Source organism: Nycticebus coucang, chromosome 1 (assembly GCF_027406575.1).
Source record: "Nycticebus coucang isolate mNycCou1 chromosome 1, mNycCou1.pri, whole genome shotgun sequence".
Taxonomy (NCBI): Eukaryota; Metazoa; Chordata; class Mammalia; order Primates; family Lorisidae; genus Nycticebus; species Nycticebus coucang.
In genome coordinates, this window is record NC_069780.1 from 132,272,445 (window position 1) to 132,292,444 (window position 20,000).

The following is a 20,000-nucleotide window of genomic DNA, read 5'->3' on the forward strand; positions in this document are numbered from 1 at the left end:
TGAGTTCTTAAAAAGCAGACAGAGGAAATGCTGCCCCTTTCAGTTGGGCTTGCACTTGGGGACATAGCAAGTGGCTAGTCCCAGATGGCATCACTCCCACTTTCAGGTCACAGGCCAACCCAGTAGCAGAGTGGAAAGTCTCTGTGGGATACCTCATAATGGCAGCACAAGCTCTGCATCCAGATAAAAGCCATCAGTCTTTGAAAGGACTCCGGCCTGGCCAGTCTGCTTCCACGCCCAGACCAAACACGCTGGTGTCCACGCAGCACTGCGTTACTGCCCACACCATGCTGCTCTCTGCCCACTTAGCCAACTTGCCTCCTTCCTGGCACGGCTCCTGTGCTCCTCCACGCTAACGTCTCTCAGGATTCCAGTCCCCAGTGATGCCAACCATCTCTGCATCGCTCTGTGCTCCTTGTTTTGACACTTTGCCACATATGGACCTCTCCTATTTGTAACTGTTCTATATGAGATGCCCACTGCCTCAGTAAATTTTTAAGTATTTTGAAGATCAGAGAACATTCAAATGATATCACTCCTCTGTGCCTGTCTTCACTACCACAAGCTATGCACTACACTGACCATGCAGTATACTCAGAAAATATCCAATGAATTAGAGTCTGATCAAGAACCCATCCACAACTGAGTTTTTAGCGAAAGAATAGAAGCAATAATCAGCTCTGGAGCCAGCTTCCTCCTAACGTTTGGCACTAGGAAAACCAAACCCATTTTGATTCACGGGCAATCACCAGGGTAAGAAGCTCATAAGATTTAATGACAAGGTCACAATTCCTCCCTCCTACCCACTCAACCCCCACCCAATCAGTAAAATTAAAGGAAAAAATATCAAAACTTACCCTGAGTTTCTGTGATTTAGCGTCTTGTAAAACATCCTGGTAGTGCTGGGCAAAGTCTGGGTCCACATCTTTGATATTTGCAGTGGGCAACAGCAAAGATTCCAAAGTCTTCACAGGGTTCCCTTGATCAATGGCTTCATTAATGTACCCTACAGCTACCATTCCTAGAAAATAAAGTTTTCCTTTTAAGTCTCAGTACATTATAAGTTCTCTAGTACGAGCTATTGCAGAGCTACTAAACAAATATAGCAGGCTACAGGATAAAATATCAATGCACAAAAATCAATGGTGTTTCTGTATACTCATACAAGCAATCTGAAAATGAAATTTTAAAAATTCAATTCGTAATAAGTCCAATTACAAATACATTCTAATTACAAAAAGAATAAATATTTAGAAATAGTTTAACAAAAGAAACAAGACAAGTACAGACATCTCTCGGTATCTGCAGAGGATTGGGTCCAGGACCCCATACCATAAGCCACATATACTCAAGTCCTGCGTAGAACCTACTTGTATGAAAAGTCAGCTCGCCATGTAAATAAGTTTTGCATCTGGTGAATACTGTATTTTTGATCCATAGCTTGGTTGATAAAAAAAAATCCACGTAAAAATGGACCCAGGCAATTCAAATCCAAGTTTTTCAAGGGTCAACTATACATTGAAAACCATAAAACAACGTTGGAAAAAACCTAAAAGCATGGCATGGAAAGGGATGCCATGTTTGTGGATTGGAAGATCTAATACTGTTATGATGGAAATACTCCTTAGACTGACGTACAGACTCACTGCAACCCCTATCAAAATCTTAGCTATCTTTTTCTTTTCTTTTCTTTTTTTTTTTTTTGTGGTTTTTGGCCAGGGCTGGGTTTGAACCCGCCCACCTCCGGCATATGGGACCGGCGCCCTACTCCTTGAGCCACAGGTGCCGCCCCTTAGCTGTCTTTTTCAAAGACAGAAACTGACAAGCAGATTCTAAACTTCATATGGAAATGGAAGGAACCAAGAATAGCCAATGTAATTCTGATGAAAGAAGAAGAAAATTGATGGACTTTCCCCAATTTCAAAAGTTACTAAAGTGTGACAGTGATCAATATTGCATCGTACCGAGCTGGGCATAGGGGCCCACGTCTATAACACTAGCACTCTGGTTGGCTGAGGTGGGAGGGTCACTTGAGCTCAGGAGTTTGAGACAGACCTTTCCCTACGCTACCAAAAATAGAAAAATTAGCCAGACACTGTGATGGGTGCCTATAGTCCCAGATAGTTGAGAGACTGAGGCAGGAGGATTACTTGAATCCAGGAGTTTCAGGTTGCTATGAACTATGCTGCTATGGTACTCCAGCCTGGGGCAACAGAATGCGACGCTGTCTCAAAACATAATAATAATACTGCATGGTATTGGCATAATGATAAATATACGGATCAATGGAATAGAACTGAGAGTCTAGAAATAAGCCTTGACAAGGGTGCCAAGACAATTCAATAGGTAAAGAACAGTCTGTACAAGAAATGGTACTGGGATAACTGGACATCAGCATGCCTAAGAATGAAGTTGGACCCGTGCATCACACTACACACAAAAATTAACTCCAAACATCGCAGACCTAACTCAGAAAGCTAAAACCATAACTCTTTTAGAAGAAAACATAGGTGTAAACCTTTGTAAAATTGGGTTAAGTTATTTCTTTTTAGCTATGATGTCAAAAGAACAACAAAAGGTAACAGATAAATGAGACTTTGTCAAATTCAATCTTTTGTGCTTCAAAGGACAAAGTAAAAAGATAATCTAAGGAAAAAGTCCACTATTTAATAAAGGGACAAATACATAAAGAACTGGGTTAAAACTCAATGAGGAAAAGACAACCCAATATAAAATTAGCAAACGACTGGCTCTTACTCAGGCTTGTCTTGAACTCCTGAGCTCAACCAATTCTCCCACCCTGGCTAGTACTATAGGCATGAGGCACTGGATTCAGCCTGAATAAACATTTCTTTAAAGAAGATATACAAGTGGCTAGGAAGCACATGAAAAGATGCTTACATCATTAGTTATTAGAAAAGTGAAAATTCAAATCACAATGATACCACTTTGTGCCCCTAGGACGGCAATAAAAAAAAACGATAAGTCTTGGTGAGAATGTGAAGAAATTAGAACACATATATTGCTGGTAGCAATGAAAATGTAGTCACCTTGGAAAATAGTTTGGCAATTCCTTAAAGAATTATACATAAAATTTTGTTTAATAATTTAAACATAAATTATGTTGATCTAGTAATTCTACTCATGTTGAACTGATCAAAGGATAAACAAGTTAAATTTGTATGATGGAATATTTTTGATCTAGAAAGGAATATGAAATATACTGATACATAATACAACACGGATGAACCTTGAAAACATGTTAACTGAAAAAAGCCAGACACACAAGGTCACATACTATAAAACTCCCTTTATATAAAATGTCCAGAATAGAAACAAAGTAGGCTAGTGGTTGCCAGAGCATGGAAGGAGAAGGCAAATGGATATGGGATTTCTTTTTGTTCTTAATTTTTAAATATATATATATATATATTTTTTTTTTTTTCTTTCTTTTAGAGACAAAGTCTCACTCTGCCACCTGGGCTAGAGTACAGTGGCGTGATCATAGCTTACGGAAGCCTTGAACTCCTGGGCCCAAGTGATCCTCCCACTTCAGTCTCGAGTAGCTGCCACTATAGGTGCACAGAACCATGCACAGCTAATTTTTACACAACTTTTTGTAGAGAAGTGATCTTGTCATGTTACCCCAGTTGGTTTTGTTTTTTGTTTGTTTGTTTGTTTTTTGAGACAGAGACTCAAGCTGTTGCCCTGGGTAGAGTGCTGTGGTATCATAGCTCATAGAAACCTCCAACTCCTGGGCTCAAGCTCTGCCTTCCAAGTAGCTGGGACTATAGGCACCTGCCACAACACCCAGCTATTTTTTGGTTGCAGCCGTCACTGTTGTTTGGCAGGCCCGGGCTGGATTAGAACCCTCCAGCTCAAGTGTATGTGGCTGGTGCCTTAGCTGCTTGAGCCACAGGCACTGAGCCACCCCAGTTGGTTTTGAATTCTCGGCCCCAAGTGATCCTCCCACCTCAGCCTCCCATGGTGTTGAGATTGCAGTTTTGAGCCACTGTATCCTACCCAGGATTTCTTTTTGGACTGATGAAAATGTTGACAATTTTGATAGTGATAGTAGTTGTACAACTTTTTGTATATATAAAAGCACTGAACTGTAGGCTTTAAAAGAGTGAATTTTATGGCATGTGGATTCTATCTCACAGCTGTTACAAAAAAGGGGGGCATAACTTTATGTAGAAGCAGCAGCAGGGATCCTAATTTTCTAGTGTAACTCTTGCTTACATATTAGTAATGCCAAAATATTAAAAGATAGGAATATAGGATACCAGAGCTGGAGGAATTTAATGGAGAGATACACAGAAAGGTGAAGTGGAGAAGTTTGGATGTACATTCTATTCTTTGGATAACTACTTCCCCACCTGTGAAGGATGCCAAAACAAGATAGTTCAAAATTAGTGTTAATGAAGACATGTAGTCCAGTGCTATCCAGAGAACAAGGATGATAGAACTGAATTTTAAATTTTAAGTAATTGAAATAGCCACATATGGCTGGGAAGTATAGGTAGGCTTTATCGGAATAAGCATAGTCATGCATGTTCTGAGATACTCTCAAGTTTCAAATATTGATAATCAATTTCACATATTATTTATATACTGCTAAGTAATAAAATAATACCTGGAGCACTAATTCATGGATGTTCCAAAGAACAAATAAGCATGTCCTCCAGTTTAATTTTTTTTTTTTTTTTTTTTTGCAGTTTTTGGCCGGGGCTGGGTTTGAACCTACCACCTCCAGCATATGGGGCTGGTCCCCTACTACTTTGAGCCACAGGTGCCGCCCCTCCAGTTAAATTTTCTACCATCTCTATCGTGTCATGGGATCTTAGAATGTGAACCATTAAATCCAGAAAAGGAAAACACAGAAGTTAAGGTACGGAATCTAAGAAGTTTTTGCAATTCTACTAAAATAGATCTTTTCGAAGGTCACTTCCCAGTATCACATTATTAAAAAAAATTACCACCCAGTCATAAAAAATATAGTATTTAGATACCCCTCTCTCTCTCCCCCTACCTACTGGGAAGCTTTTGGTTCCTCGGTTAGTGCAATTGACAAAACTGGTTAAGAAACTAAGCATTAATATAGGTGTGGAACATAAGCATTTTTAAGACCAAACTCATCATTTCTCATTTTGTCAGTTATTTTTCAAGAATGATCACAACTCACTTTACAAATGGGATATACCATGACACATTCTAAGCACTTATAATTTTTAGAAATTATCTCCACCCTGCCGTTCAAATTAAGGGAAAATATTTCCTGAATAGATGACCCCATAATGACCACTTTCTAAGACTAAAAACATTTATCAGTAAAAGAGACAATCAAAAATTCCTAGAAATTATTCATTATAATACTTAAATAGATTTGGAAAAAAGTGAAAGTATTAATATTTCTCTAATATGAAAGATGCATTATCTCAAAACACTGGGAGAACTCTCGAAGGTCTAAACAGTATCCGGGTAACAAGGTATCGTCATTTCACCCTGCAGGATTCACAAATGAGAAAGCGTGGGAGAGTTCATGACATTTTCTGGACACCCTCTGGGGTAGACTGTTCTAAATACCTTTAAACACCCCATCCAAAAATGGTTTTAACCAAGTCTGAGAAAGAGAATGTGTGTTCCTAATGGCCGATCACCTGGCAATGAGTACATTCCAGCTGACTTGATTGAAATCACCTGCTTAAGTTTTTGTTTGGTGTGTTTCTAAGAACCCAAGCCGCTGAGGTCACAGTAAATGACCTCACAGGAGCGGGAAGACCTACCCAGAAGCCCCCTGGGCACATCTATATCACTTCCTCTGTTTATAAGGACAAGTCCCACCTGCAGGAGGATGGCTGAGCCTCAGCCCATGTTCCCGTTTCTGTAAATCCACATGTGATACCATGACATTCTAGGCCATTGAGAGAGTGGGTGTTTTCTTAGGGTTCAAGTATTTGAGACAGCAGATGAAATAACCTACAAAGAATGGTACCTACCAAATTTAGAAAGCAAAAATGCAAAGGAAGAAAACTTCCTTATTTAGTAAAAGGTGAAAGATTTCTACAATCTGAAGAGAAGCCAGAGTATAAACTTGCTTATTTAGGATACACGGTTAAAATAATGTTCCTCTATGAGTCTGTTGGGAAAAGTAAACTTTTCAGTAAGAATTCCAAGCATTTCACTGTGAGGAGACGCATTTAGCAGCTTTTATATGAAATTTACCTTTCATGTTTACCATTTTCCATGACCTACATACCTTTTTTTTTTTTTTCATTTTTTTTTTTTTTTTGAGACAGTCTTTGTCCTCTTGGTAGTGTGCTGTGGCATCACAGCTCACAGTAACCTCAAACTCTCAGGCTTAAGCAATTCTCCTGCCTCAGCCTCCCAGATAGCTGGAACTATAGGAGCCTGCCATGATGCCCAACTTTTTTTGTTGTTGCAGTTGTCATTGTTGTTAGTAGGCCCAGGCCAGGCTCAAACCCGCCAGCCTCGGTGTATGTGGCCGGCACCCCAACCACTGAGTATGGGCACTGAGCTATGACCTGCATACCTTAACTCTCTGTCACATCTCAGATCCAGGATGAAACCTCAGAGCACATAGCTGAAATGCGGTGGGGAGCAGGCAAGTATAAGGCACTTTCAAAATATCCATGGAAAATTCTCAGCTCTTTTCCTATGATTTAATTAACTAGTGTGATGAAAATGTCTCAAACGGTCTATGAACCAAGTGTATGGTGCCCCATGATCATACTAATTAATGTACACAGCTATGATTTAATAAAAAAAAAATAATTACTATATTGTGCAATTCTTGCCTCTTCACCATGGTATGTTTTTAAAACTTTTAACTTTTTAAGCAATTGCCTAGATAAGAAAGCAAACTCAATACTTCAGGAGCTTGAAACATAAACACCTCATTATGACAAAAGAAGAAAAATCAAACAAAAACCCAGATACATTAAATACTCCTTATTATATTTCCTAAATTCCAGAAAGGAAATAGTAGCACAATAACTTCTCTGGTTATGGCCTACGCCCAGCATGACAAGATACTTAAAGAAATGGTGCAGTGGACACGTGAGATGTTCTAGAAAAACATACGTCACGCTTTCACCTTGATAGAAAAAAGCCATAGGAATCAAAGAAGATTTTGGCTTAAAAATAAGATCTACCTGTAATAGACAATTCTCTTTTTAAATACTAAAAATGCACTTGTTTTTCTTTTCCCGGTAAAGCAAAGGGAGTTTGAACAAAAATGGGGCCATTTCGTCTCCCTTTAATTAACATCAAGTGTGCAACTGTTGGGACCTGACAAGTAACATACTTTCCCTGCTGTGAGCAGCGCACATGGAAGTAACCTGGACTGTGGGTACTGCTGAAAAGAACTGAGAAAAAAGTTAGAAATCAAACGTGGGACACGATTGTTTTGCCCACCAAAAGAAAGGCGCCCTTCCCCTGGGGTGGCACTTCCTGTAACACCCAGACCCCTGCTGCAGGAGATTCAGAGTGCGGAGGGGAAGGCCAAAGAGGAAGCTAGGACAGAGGGCGGGGGGACTGAGCTCTGTAGCAGGACATGCAAAAGGATGCCCACCACCCCCAGCCTGGTGATGATGAACATCTGCTCAGATCAGGGCTTCCCTCTTGACTAATATCTGCCAAGAACCACAAGCTCTAGAGCCAATGTGTTAGAAAAGAGCTAACTGGGTTGTGAGCAAGCCATCTGATTATGGAGATATCAAATGTCTCACCGAAAGGAAATGCAGACAGGCAACAGTTGTGTGGTTGCAAAGAGAAAATTTAGATTTGCACACAACCTGAAAAGGACAAAATTTGGAAATTGTCCAGGGATCAGTGTGATGTGGGACGTCCATTATACATTACGTTAGGGGAGCACCCCTCCGTCCTGTTTTATGGTGGGGATTAAAGAGAGATGTTTACAAAGAAAAACACATCTGGCCTTGATTTTTTGGTTCCATTTTCACAGCAAATAACAAAGAAAAAGACAACTATGTAAATAAATTTAACAAAGTCATATGTTTTACCTCAGGAGTGACTGCAGTATTCCAAAGTTTAGATATGTGTGTTCAGCATTTGAAAATCAGACCTAAGACCTCATTGAAACACATCAAACAGAACACCGTGGATTTGTCAGAGAAGTATCTGCCTCGGCCATCAGCAAGCTTAGAGCAAGTGGGTTAGGAAAAGCAAGGCTGGGCGTGGCAGGGAGGACAGTGATGTTAGCAAACCTAATCTGCTATTGCTGACAAGTCAAAGAGCCAAGGAAGATGGCCTAGGTTTGCTTTTACCATGAAAAAGACAGCTTGAAGCTTGACTTCAGTGATTCTTATTATAGAAAAGCAGTGAATATACACACTGAAGAGACACAGCCTCTCATTCTTCACTCTGTTTTTGTAAGCACAAAACAAATGATAAGGCAGCAAGCTGACATTCAAGAAAGCCTGTTTCCTCTTGAGGTTGGCCTCTTTCTTGCTCATAGCTCATAATTTCTAGAAACACAGCCAAGTATCATGATTTGTGATGATAAAACAACACTTAGATTGCGTTCCAATCTTCCCATTCCTAGGGCAGGAAAAGTGTGTCATATTTCATTAACGAATGCTCAAGACAAAGGTCAAAATAGTACGGAGTGCTTAAAAAGCTGGCTTATTTAGAGTAGCTATCTCTAAAGTACAAATAACAAGAAAATATTGGGACTGTTTATGTAATTTGCAGTAAGCTTTGTAATGTTTATGACATGTTGGTAGCACAGGTGTGAACTTTATTTATAAACACGTACATACGTATCAGGGAGGCATGCTTTCACAGGGTTCCAGAAGCAAAAAGCTTAACAGCTCTCATATGAAAAATTAAGTTGTCCAGATACCACTTCTCCCACTACAATAAGAAAGAAAGCATCCTATACTTACGGTCATTTTCTTCTTGTATCTGAATATTAACCAAGTCGATACAATTCTGAATTTCATTCCAGCTTAAGTTATCTTGCCCTTGGGATACGGCTTCCAGTTTCACAGCGAGTAGAGAGTCTGCGTAACTGTGGAAGCGAAAATAATCACGATGCCAATCAGAGACATTCGCTCTTTGTTCACGTTATGTATCTTAAAAATGCTGCACGGCCATGTGGATGTCATAAGATTGCAGAGTGTCCAAAGGCAAATAAAAATATCAACATGCACCAACCTCACTTGTACTAATGGCATTTTCTCTTACAAATACTTTTATGTGCAAGTATTTTTTGTTCAATGAAAGTTCTTCAAAATCTGCGTACCTAACCTTGAGCAAAACTAGAAATCCTTAACTCTATCAAATCCCTTTTTTTCCCGGTTACTAATTTCCCCAGCCCTTGCAAGTCTTGGTTTTGTTCCATTTCCAAATGATAAAATTCAGAGTTATGGCTCTCAGTAGGTCCATCGTAAACTTTTATTATTTCTCTTGTTCCTTCCAGAATCTAGGTCTTGAAAGGCTTTTTTTTCCTACTATAACTCTATTGTAGCCAGGCTGCCTTGAGGCCTAACATGCCCACTAAGGAATGAGATAAAATGCAAATATAGTTTCAGAAACCTTGCTAAATAACAGAAATCTTCACTATCTGTTTTCTTGGAGTGGTGGTACATGAGTTGAACTGGAATAGCCTGAATTTCTTCTTTTTTCTCCAAAGGTTCCACAGCAACTACACAAAGATCTCTTTCCTGTGTCCCCTCACTGTCATGCACGCCCACACTCCACTCCTGACTCTCCCCAGTGGGCAGCTGGCTAAAACACAGAGTTGGGTTGACCACTCCAATTTTTTCTCCTCATCTGGAAAAATTTCAGGGAAAAAATGATCTACACTGATGCCATCGAGAAATTTTATTTATTTATTTTTTTTTCATGGTCTTTTTTTTTTTTTTTTTTATTGTTGGGGATTCATTGAGAGTACAATAAGCCAGGTTACACTGATTGCAACTGTTAGGTAAAGTCCCTCTTGCAGTCATGTCTTGCCCCCATAAAGTGTGACACACACCAAGGCCCCACCCCCTCCCTCCATCCTTATTTGTAATCAAAATTTTCATTTAAAAATCACAGAACCAATGTTATATGACTAACATATTACCAGGCTAACATGAATGATTCCAGCCAAAAAGTAAAGAAACTCAATGGTTTGGTTTTGTATCTTTAGGGAAATAAAGAACAGTCTATGTACATACAGATTCATTATGCAGATTCTGAATAGCCTCTGAGGAATTTCCTAATAGCTGCAATTAAAAGTAGTAATATAATATTGAGTCTAAAAAACTGTTTTCTTGGTAGTGACTAATTTTCTCAAAATTTTTTATGCTTAAAGGTGCCATTAAGGTGTCTTCTATAGAGAGTAGCTTGAGAGGAAAACATTCAAAATAGGAAGTAGTGGTGATGATTTATTGTCTGTAGCTAAATGAGGCCTTACCAAGTGCAGATATGAAAACTGGCCTAATTTTATGTCTGAGATTTTTGCCTTACCAAGAGTTAGAAACCTAAAAAAAATACTTTGCTACACTGGTAATATGCAATAACTAACACGGATCAATGGCAGCTTACAGAGGAAGACCATTCTAAAAGTGCAAAGTCTTTATGGGCATTTCATACACTTCAAGTCTAAATGATGACCCAACAGGAGTGAAATGAGAAAGCTAAGGATAAACACAGAAAAAACCCACAATTACCCACCATTTCTTTAGATAGGAACAAAAATGAGCTAACGGGAAAAGATTTTAGGAGCAACATGAGAGAGCTCCACAGGTTTTCTAAGTAACTATTTGTCTTTGGAAGTGAAGATATCAACTTTGGGAAAAATATTCCATAGCCTACTAAATAAGTCTCTGTCCTTTCTTCTCACTCTTTTGATAAGAGCTCTCTTCCTCTCATGCCATGGACAGACCAATAAGCCTACTAGTTTAACAATCGATTCTTGTTTTAAAAGGATTCATAATTCAATTTATTTAAGATGTTTACTAAGCAGTCACTACATGAAAAACAGTGGTAGACACTACAGAGATGTTCGGAGGAACAAGATTCTTCCTTTACTTCTGGGCGATTTCAGGCCAGTATGTAAGATGCAAAAACTCAGAAAGGGTGTAAGAGGGGAGTAGAGATAGTCCCTAAGGAGGTTGAAAGGAAAAAGTGGACGGTAATCCCTATTGGTGGAGCACTTTCCCTGGGCAGGCTCTGAACTAAGCACTTAATCCTCAAAACAGTCCTGCAAATGCAGAATAGGGCTTTCTTGTTTTTGTGCTTTATAGATGAAGAAAAAAGCTCAGCTATTTTGGGTCCTAAGGCTTAGGCTGCTGTAACCAATATGCTACCTTCCTCTAATATCTGTAAGCTGCTGGGGGAGGAGAGAGAGGGAGAAGCATGATACAGGATAGGCAGGAAGTAGAAGCTCCAACACTAAGCTTGGGTGAGTTGGGCGAAGGTATCAAGTTCCTGCTGGACCACACGTGGGAACAGAAAGACAAAAAAGTACACAGTGTGGTTGAATCCAGTGTGGCTGAGGGATGAAATACCAGTAGGGATGTAGCTGGACCTGAGGTGGGAACACAGTTTCGACTAGAGCAAAAAGTCTGCTCTCAACTCAGGTGAGAACATGGAATCATCAAACAGCAGAACTGTGAACATAGCTGCATCTTAGAACAATTGATCTTGGAACTGAACATCCAGGGTTAATACTAACCTATACATCACATTTGTGAGAATATGACAAAAGAATCTTCCTGGGAGCTGGGTGTGGTAACTCAGTGCTAATAATCCTAGTACTTTGGTAGGCTGAGGTGGGAGGGCTGCTTGAGGCCAGGAGTTTGAGACCAGCCTGGGCCACACAGTGAGACCCCAACTCCATGAAAAATTTAAAAATTATCCAGGGATGATGGTGTGTGCCTGTAGTCCCAGGTACTGAGAAACCTAAGGCAGGAGGATGGAGCACAGGAGTTCAAGGTTGCAGTGAACTGTGATCATGCCACTGCACTTCACTATACTGAGCAACAGAGCAAAACCCTATCACTCAAAAAAAAAAAAAAAAAAAGTCTTTCTGGGCAAACACAACCCCAAGAGTGGAAGTTATAATGAATAAGTAGAAATTTTGCAAGAACTTGTCAAGGTGGTCTTGTCCAACACCCTTATGCTATGAAGAACTTGCATTCCATGTGGAGGGGGCCTGGTCACGGCAGTCTTTCTCAGACTTGACAGTCTACCAGCCTGGGCTTCCAAGGACCCAGGTTAAGAAACTGACTTTGGAAATGAAATGCTAATTTTGTGGAAGGATCACTTTGGGCCAAATGTCAATATTATATCCAAAGTGGGCCCCCAAATCTCATGTCAGTATGGGGGCCATTTGGGTGATACAAAAAGTGCTTAAATAAAAATTATTGTTGTTGTTTTGAGACAGAGCTCACTCTGTTGCCCTGGGTAGAGTGCCGTGGTGTCACAGCTCACAGCAACCTCAACTCTTGGGCTTGAGCAATCCTCCTGCCTCAGCCTCCCAAGTAGCTGAGACCACAGGCACCGCCACAACACCTGGCTAGTTTTTCTATTTTTAGTAGAGAAGGAGTCTTGCTCTTGCTCAGGCTGGTCTTCAACTTTCGAGCTCAAGCAATCTACTCACTTCATCCTAATCCCAGAGTGCTAGGATTATAGGAGTAAGCCACTGGACCTGGCTTAAAATCTTAAAAATCAAAACATACACATTTTGAAAAGTTTTTCATAGAGAACACTTATACTCTAAGGTTTTACCTGTAGGTCTTAGCTGAAAACCACAGGTATAAATGTGATTTTCAAATTGAGTGGGACCACTTCCTTAATGGGTATTTGTATGGGGCATCAGGCATTTCTGATAATCAAAAATGGGTGACCGGATGCATCAGTTGGAGGACTTCTGTTCTTTAGAGGGCAGTGGCCAGGGATCCTAAGTATGCGGGACACTCTTAACAGTTATCTTACCAAGATGCCCCATTAGCCTGTAAGCTTTATAAGAAAGGAACTAGCTGTACTCCACTCCAGCACTACAAGGATAGCCAAGCCTGGTTCGGTAAGAATAATGAATGAGGAGAAAAGAGGTAGGATAACCACCATGCAGGTTATCATAGAAGCAAAGGTGGGAAGTAAAGTCTAAGTGAGGGTGGTTGCCAAGAAATGGAAACATCTGCAGAGTTATAACACACAGACAGCTACTGATATTGAGAGGTGGGTAGGCTCTTCACGGCACAAGGGTGTCTGGCTGAGGACAGAGGAAAACTCAGGTTGAGCTTGAAGTGTCTCAGCTTGGAGAAGAGGTAAATAAATTGCCCTGGAAACTCACTCCGAGAAGTCTGGTTCATACCAGATGGCCAAATTTAAGCTGAAGAAGAGCGTTATTTTCTTTGAGAAGACTAAAAGGAGGAAAATCCACTGTCCTTCCACTACTTTTCTGCTATTGGTTTAAAATTTAAGAAATCTCTTTGATTTTTCTTGTGCAACTGTACATAACTCAAGAGAATCAGGCAAGGAGTTAAGAGAAGTTTCAGAATCAGTATCTGAAAAGAACTTTTGTCAAGATCTGCACACACATCTCCCCCTGGTGGTCATAAGAACACAAGCTTGACTTGTTTTAGCTCCAACTTTTTTCCTTTATCTCTAAATTGGCCCTTTAATTTTCTTTCTACAGCCTCCATGGTGATTTGATACTAGGAATTGTACTATCTAGTATCACATTTCAGAAACATAAAAAGACACTAAATTGAAATTGTGACCACTGCCATGAAGCATTGTGGTCTTAGGATTTCTCCTTTGGTTAACAAAGAGTGGGGTTTGGGACCCAACTGTCCAATGTTAGATCCATCATTCCAGATTCTGTTCCTCATCAGTGAAATAAAAGAACTGGACTAGATGGTTGTTAAAGTTGCTTCCAACTCTCCTACATTCTGTCATTTCCAGAAGAAGCCCAAGGGAATGTTTTCAATAGGTCCTTTGTTTTTAGCTCATCACAAAGTCTTTACCAATCACAAAGTCAGTCATTAATTGCCACAGGATAATCATTTTCAGATTCCCTTTGTTCCCCAAAAGGAATACTATAAAAGAGGACTCCGATTAGAAGGATGCTTAAAATAGAGCCAACTAGCTTTTAAGAAATATGAGCATGGTATATGTATTCCTTCACTAAGGAACAAATTCTTAATTTGTAAGATCTGCCAAACACACATTTCTGCATTGAAAGACAGTTTGGAAAACATCCCTTACCGTTCCACATATGCCTGGTCCAGATTGTTTAAGCCTATTGTGGGGCTTTTAAGTTGATTCTGTACAGACACAAGATCGCTGCTTTCCAGGGCCTGGTTTAGTAAAGCAACTGCAGACAACATTTCCACCGCAATCGCCAGCTCCTCGTGGGCCAAGTAGTTCTATTGGAAAACATATGGCAACATTAGCTCCCCAAGTAACACACCTCAAATTTATGATGGAGGTTCAGAATGCATATGTCAAAAAACAATGAAAAGGCAAAGATCTTGACAGCAGAAAAAGGGGGTCATTAGCCACCTGCTTTCTACCAGCTTTAAAGAACAGGTAAATGGCTGCTGGGTTTTCCTTAGATGATCATTTTGGGGACTGCATTGATTGCAACCAACAGTTATGACCCCATAAATATCTGCATACCCATAGCTGACTCCTACCTCCACTGACCGGCTGCTTAAAGGCTCAGTCTAGCTACACAATTAAGGCAAGAACTTGACACCATTGTCACTGACCAAGAATGCAAGGTAAGACTTTAGCACAGCTGACGATTTCTAGTTTGAATTAAGGGGAAAAAAGGAAAATTTCACTTAGAAATCTGAAGTAGTCCTTTGGTAAAGCAAGTTAAGAATCTCCAGACTTATATGATTTAAAATCTGGATTTGCTTTATCTAAAAGATACATCTTAGCTTTCAAAATACCCTTTCTCCTTCAATATTTTCTTCCATTTAACCATTTTACTCCATCTTGGTCCAACTTCAAAGGAATACTTTTTTATCATACTGAGGAAACTTAAGAAGTATGAAAAAGAATTACTAAAAAAAAAAAAAAAGAAAGAAAGGAAAGGACAAAAAAGCTGAAATACATCTTTACATTTAGGATAAGTGTTTAACATGTAATTTAGTATTCATATTAAAATGCATCATTATAACTTTCTGGATAGCCACAAAAACCTAGCAACCAACTGATTTCAGAATAACAAAGGATAATTTTACCTCCCAAAACAAATGGGAAGAAGGGGTTATCACAGACAGCAGGTAAGTAAATTTTACCCAAATATCCTACATTAACTACAAGTGTGACACAACTGATGGATAAAATGACAAGTGACGAGCAGAAAAGAATCTTTTGCAATTCACTTCTACTTCTTTTAGGGAACTGTCCACAAATATCTAAAGTGACATACATCAAAAAGGACAAGGAGAAAGAACCAGGGCAGGACAACCACAGGTCACCTCCAACTAGCTGGGGATGAAGGCCTGTCCCGGAGAGTAAGCAGCCTTGCGGGGCGTAGTCTCCCAAGGCTAGAAAAGTAGGAGAGAATATGACTGAGAGAACCTAAATGCAGTTTAAGAAAATGATCTATTTCTCTTTCTTTTTTCCCTCTGGGGTTGAGTGCCCACAGGACCACAGCTCACAGCAACCTCAAACTGTTGGGCTCAAGCTATTTTCTTGCCTCAGCCTCCCAAGTATCTGGGACTACAGGCGCCCACCACAACGCCCGGCTATTTTCTTTGGAAATAGGGTCTTGCTCTTGTTCAGGCTGGTCTCCAACTCCTGAGCTCAGGCTATCCACCTGCCTCAGCCTCCCAGGGTGCCAGGATTATGGGCATGAGCTACCGCACCTGGCCTATTTTTCTTTTACTATAAAACACTATTTCTATTTAAGAAACATGGGAAGTTTCGATAAGAATAAAAAACAAATCTAATACTCAAGCCCTTTTGTATATATTCTTTTATGTATCTTTAATTCACGCATATATTTATAGAGGTTTTGTTCTTTAGTTTTGATTGACTTTACTTTCATTTTCTTATTACCAAAAAACCCAAGATAATGCTATATATTTCAGTTTCTTTCCATTTAATATTAGCGTGGATGTCTTTTCTGATCATGATTTTTTTTTTTTTTTTTTTGTAGAGACAAGAATCTCACTTTATGGCCCTCGGTAGAGTGCCGTGGCCTCACACAGCTCACAGCAACCTCCAACTCCTGGGCTTAAGCGATTCTCTTGCCTCAGCCTCCCTGATCATGATTTTTTACACTGCCATATTTTTACTGGTTGCACAGTATTTCTGGCACATGGAAGTACCATAAATTAAATATTCTGTTGTAATGTGTTATTAATTAAACATTAATTACACATGTGGTTTGCTTACTGTTGCTCAATATTTTAAACAATGCCATGAAACATTCTTTGTGGCCAAAGCTATTTGATTCACATCCTTCTAGCATGTAAGTGTTAGATTAGCACTGAGGGCCTTTAACGCACATTACTAACACAACCCTCCAGAAAGGCTCCACAATTAACATTCCCATCAGCTGTGCAGGAGATGTCTGCTGTCCCATATTTATGACTACACTGGGTTAAATCTTTCTGATCTCTACCAATCTAATTTTTTTACAAACTGTACTTTGTTTTAATTTACACTTATTCATTTCTGGTTGAGTCTGAACATTTTTTGTGTTTGTCATTTGTATGCTTCTGGTCTTGTGAATTGTCAGTTCTAGCTTCTGGCCTCGCTCTCTTTTTTTTTTGCTGGTACTGATTTTTAAGACCCAACGAATGTCCCATGTTTCTCTTTAGAACCTTAAGTTTAAAACTAATTTTTTTACATTTAACCTTTTACTTTGAAAATTTATTCTGCTATGTGTAGTAAGTTTCTATTTTCTTAACAATGGTTAAACAATTGTAAAGATTTCATTGATTGTATTTTCATTGTTACAAAGGGGTCGCGACCCACAGGTTGGGAACCGCTGGATTAAGCAATCCTTTCCCCACCTTTCTGAACCACTGGCTTGCTCATATATTGAATCTTGGCCCTGCTTCCAATACCCTTCTTTGCATTCTGCTGCTTGGCTTACAGGAGCACTAGGAAATATGTGCTTAATTACACTTGAAACTGCTATTTAATACTACTGGTACATTAAGGAGCATAAATTTTCAAAAACCAAAATCATGGTGCTTATGCTTTTATTTGCAGGTTTCTAAGAATGCAGATTAAGCTTATCTTTCTATATCAAAACCAAAACATACTTAAAAAATCAGTATAGCTGGCGGTGCCTGTGGCTCAAAGGAGTAAGGCATCAGCCCCATATACTGGAGGTAGTGGGTTCAAAAACCCAGCCCCAGCCAAAAAAAAAAAAAAAAAATCAGTATAGCTAAAATAGTATCCATATTCTTCAAAAATCACATAGAAAACAAGAACAATGTGTAAAATGTGCGGCCCACTTTCTGAATTTCCTAACTATGGACTTAGCTTTTTTTTTGACACAGGGAATCATTCTATTGTCCAGTTTGGAGTGCAGTGGCATCACTGTAGCTCACTGGTACCTCAAACTCCTGGGCTCAAGCAATTCTCTGGCCTCAGCCTCCTGAGTTGCTAGGACTACAGGTACCCTCCACAACACGTGGCTAAATTTTCTAGTTTTAGTAGAAATGGGTCTGTTTTTTAGGCTGGTCTCAAACTCCTGACCTCAAGTGACCTTCCCAGCTTGGCCTCCCAGAGTGCTAGGATTAGAGATGTGAGCCACTGTGCCAGGCCCATCTTAGCTTTTTTATGGAAACTAAAAGCTTTGAGAGTAAGGAGGCCATGGCCTTGGCACAGGTGGGACCGGCTCCTGGTATGAGTTAGAGACCCTACATCCCTACTACTCTCCTTTCCTCACCAGCCTTCCTTATTGCTTGACTCAGGGTGACCATCTCTCTACCTGGAATCTCCTCCGACTTACCACGGCATTCTGTTTCTGGAGGTTGGAAAGTTCATTCTGATACATAGCAGCAGCAAAGGGATAAACAGCAGGCAGCTGGGCCTCTGGTCTCTTCAGAGCAAGCAGTGTATTCTCAGGGTCACCTTCCCGAAGGACAGCATTGATGTGCTCCACTGCAGCCTGCCCTGCGGGTGAAGGTTCACATTCCATCAGAACGCCTGCCCTTCTCACGGCTGCCTGACCTAAGCAGTCACTTTCCATGAACTCCAAAAAGCTGCAAGCAAAGGCCAGGCAAAGCTTGAAAATGTTATCTCTGGAATTTAAATCGGTCTAGTCCTTGGAGTTAGTCCCTAAAAGAACTTCAGCATTGATGGAGCTTGAGTTAAGAGATCATTCTCACCTAGTGTGACTTCCCTACAAAGTCTTCCCTTTTGGGACCAGCTGTGGTCCCACCTCTGCCAAGAAGCCTTCAAATTGCTCCTGTCCCTGAACTCCATGGCTATTCAAAGCAGGGCTATGCAGTGCTAGCAGGTTGTTATAGATGCTCCCAATGTGTTAGTGCTGCCTCCTCCAGGAGACTTTCATGCCCACATGAAGACCAGAAGCCAGCCTTCCACTACTGCTATCACCCTCTTGCTGAATAAGCACGGTGGTAAACCCACAGCAGGCACTTGGATGATCTGCTGTAGTTGTAAGGTTCAGATTACAAAGACCTCAATTTTGGTGAACAAACTGGTGCTTGGAACAGAAGATTCAGCATAGTTTTCAGAGCACAGAAACTGAACTGCTATCCAAGAAAAATGAGCAATGAACTCTGCCACCAGGCAATAGCAAACCACACAGAGCCTGCAGGGTCTTGCCCTGTAGAAGGCATCTGGGTAGCAGGAGTGACACAGGCTTAGATCGCTAGAGCTGCTTAAGGGTTAGGGTGTCTGCTGCATGACTTGACTGAAGCTAAGACTATTCTAATTCTTTCTGATAAGGTGACAATTTTTCTTCTCTAAGTACATTCATAAGGAGCTTCTCTCAACCTTTTTACTAAAAGACATCACTCAATAGTGGAAATACAACTAATGGAGCCCCTCAACTCATCCTCTACCCCCCAGAAAACTTACACTTAATTAAAAGGACCCTGAGAGTCCAACCACTCCTTTTCTATCATTAAAATTAATGTGATGGGCGGCGCCTGTGCTCAAGGAGTAGGGTGCCGGTCCCATATGCCGGAGGTGGCGGGTTCAAACCTAGCCCCCGCCAAAAACCAAAAAAAAAAAAAAAAAAATTAATGTGACAAACTAAAGAGTTCTTGAAAGGATGGTGAGTATTTAGTTGTGGTGTTTGTTGTTCTATAAAAATCACCCAAGGCTTTTCAGCCACATCTCAGATTACCCTGGGTATGGTCTCACTTCACTTTTGATAACTTTATCATATGTGTTTGTAAAACTGGACATTAAATCACTAGAAAACCATATCCTTATAACACTTTCAATAAACCATTTCTTCTAAAGAAAAAAAAGCTAAATTCAATTGCTTTTTCACATTCTACATTTAAGAAAATGTCTAGCCCTGATCTTAACAGAATACAAATTCTGACAGTTAAGTTTGCAAACTCATCCTAGAAAACGTGCTACGTATTTCACTTCTGAGTATCACTACGGTCACCTTTGAAGTACTCACCTTGGGAAGTTATACACTGATACCAGCACCCGGTCCACCTTTCAAAGCAACTTTAGAATTCTTTTTCTGGAATGACCATCAGAGCTAACATAGTACAGTACACAAAAACACACAACAATGTTGAATACCATTCAGTAGGATACTGTCACATGTCAACATGAGCAAAGCTGTGAGAGACACTGATATATCAAGGTTATGAGACTTTACTGAGTTGTTTGTACAGTGCTGTCAACTTAGAGGCATGGTGGCAAGTTTGTGAACTTCATTTTCAGACTGCCTACAATGACAACAACAGCAGCTCTGATGGTTATTCCAGAAAAAAAGTTCCAAATTTGCTTTGAAGGGTGGACTAGGTGCTAGTGTCACTGCATAGCTTCTC

The 20,000-nt window shown here is 40.1% G+C and overlaps 1 protein-coding gene across 3 annotated transcripts in view; it reads right to left on the reverse strand.

Annotated features, from left to right (window-relative positions):
• Window positions 1-20,000, reverse strand: part of IQGAP2 (IQ motif containing GTPase activating protein 2) — a 362,038-nt gene that overhangs the window by 107,495 nt on the left and 234,543 nt on the right. For all 3 annotated transcript variants that reach the window (XM_053588316.1, XM_053588306.1, XM_053588326.1), the window contains 4 exons: window positions 17,969-18,132; window positions 14,248-14,408; window positions 8,931-9,055; window positions 858-1,021 (listed from right to left, as the gene is read on the reverse strand). In XM_053588316.1, coding sequence (XP_053444291.1) covers window positions 858-1,021; window positions 8,931-9,055; window positions 14,248-14,408; window positions 17,969-18,132 — 614 coding nt within the window. The remainder of the gene's footprint in view (window positions 1-857; window positions 1,022-8,930; window positions 9,056-14,247; window positions 14,409-17,968; window positions 18,133-20,000) is intronic.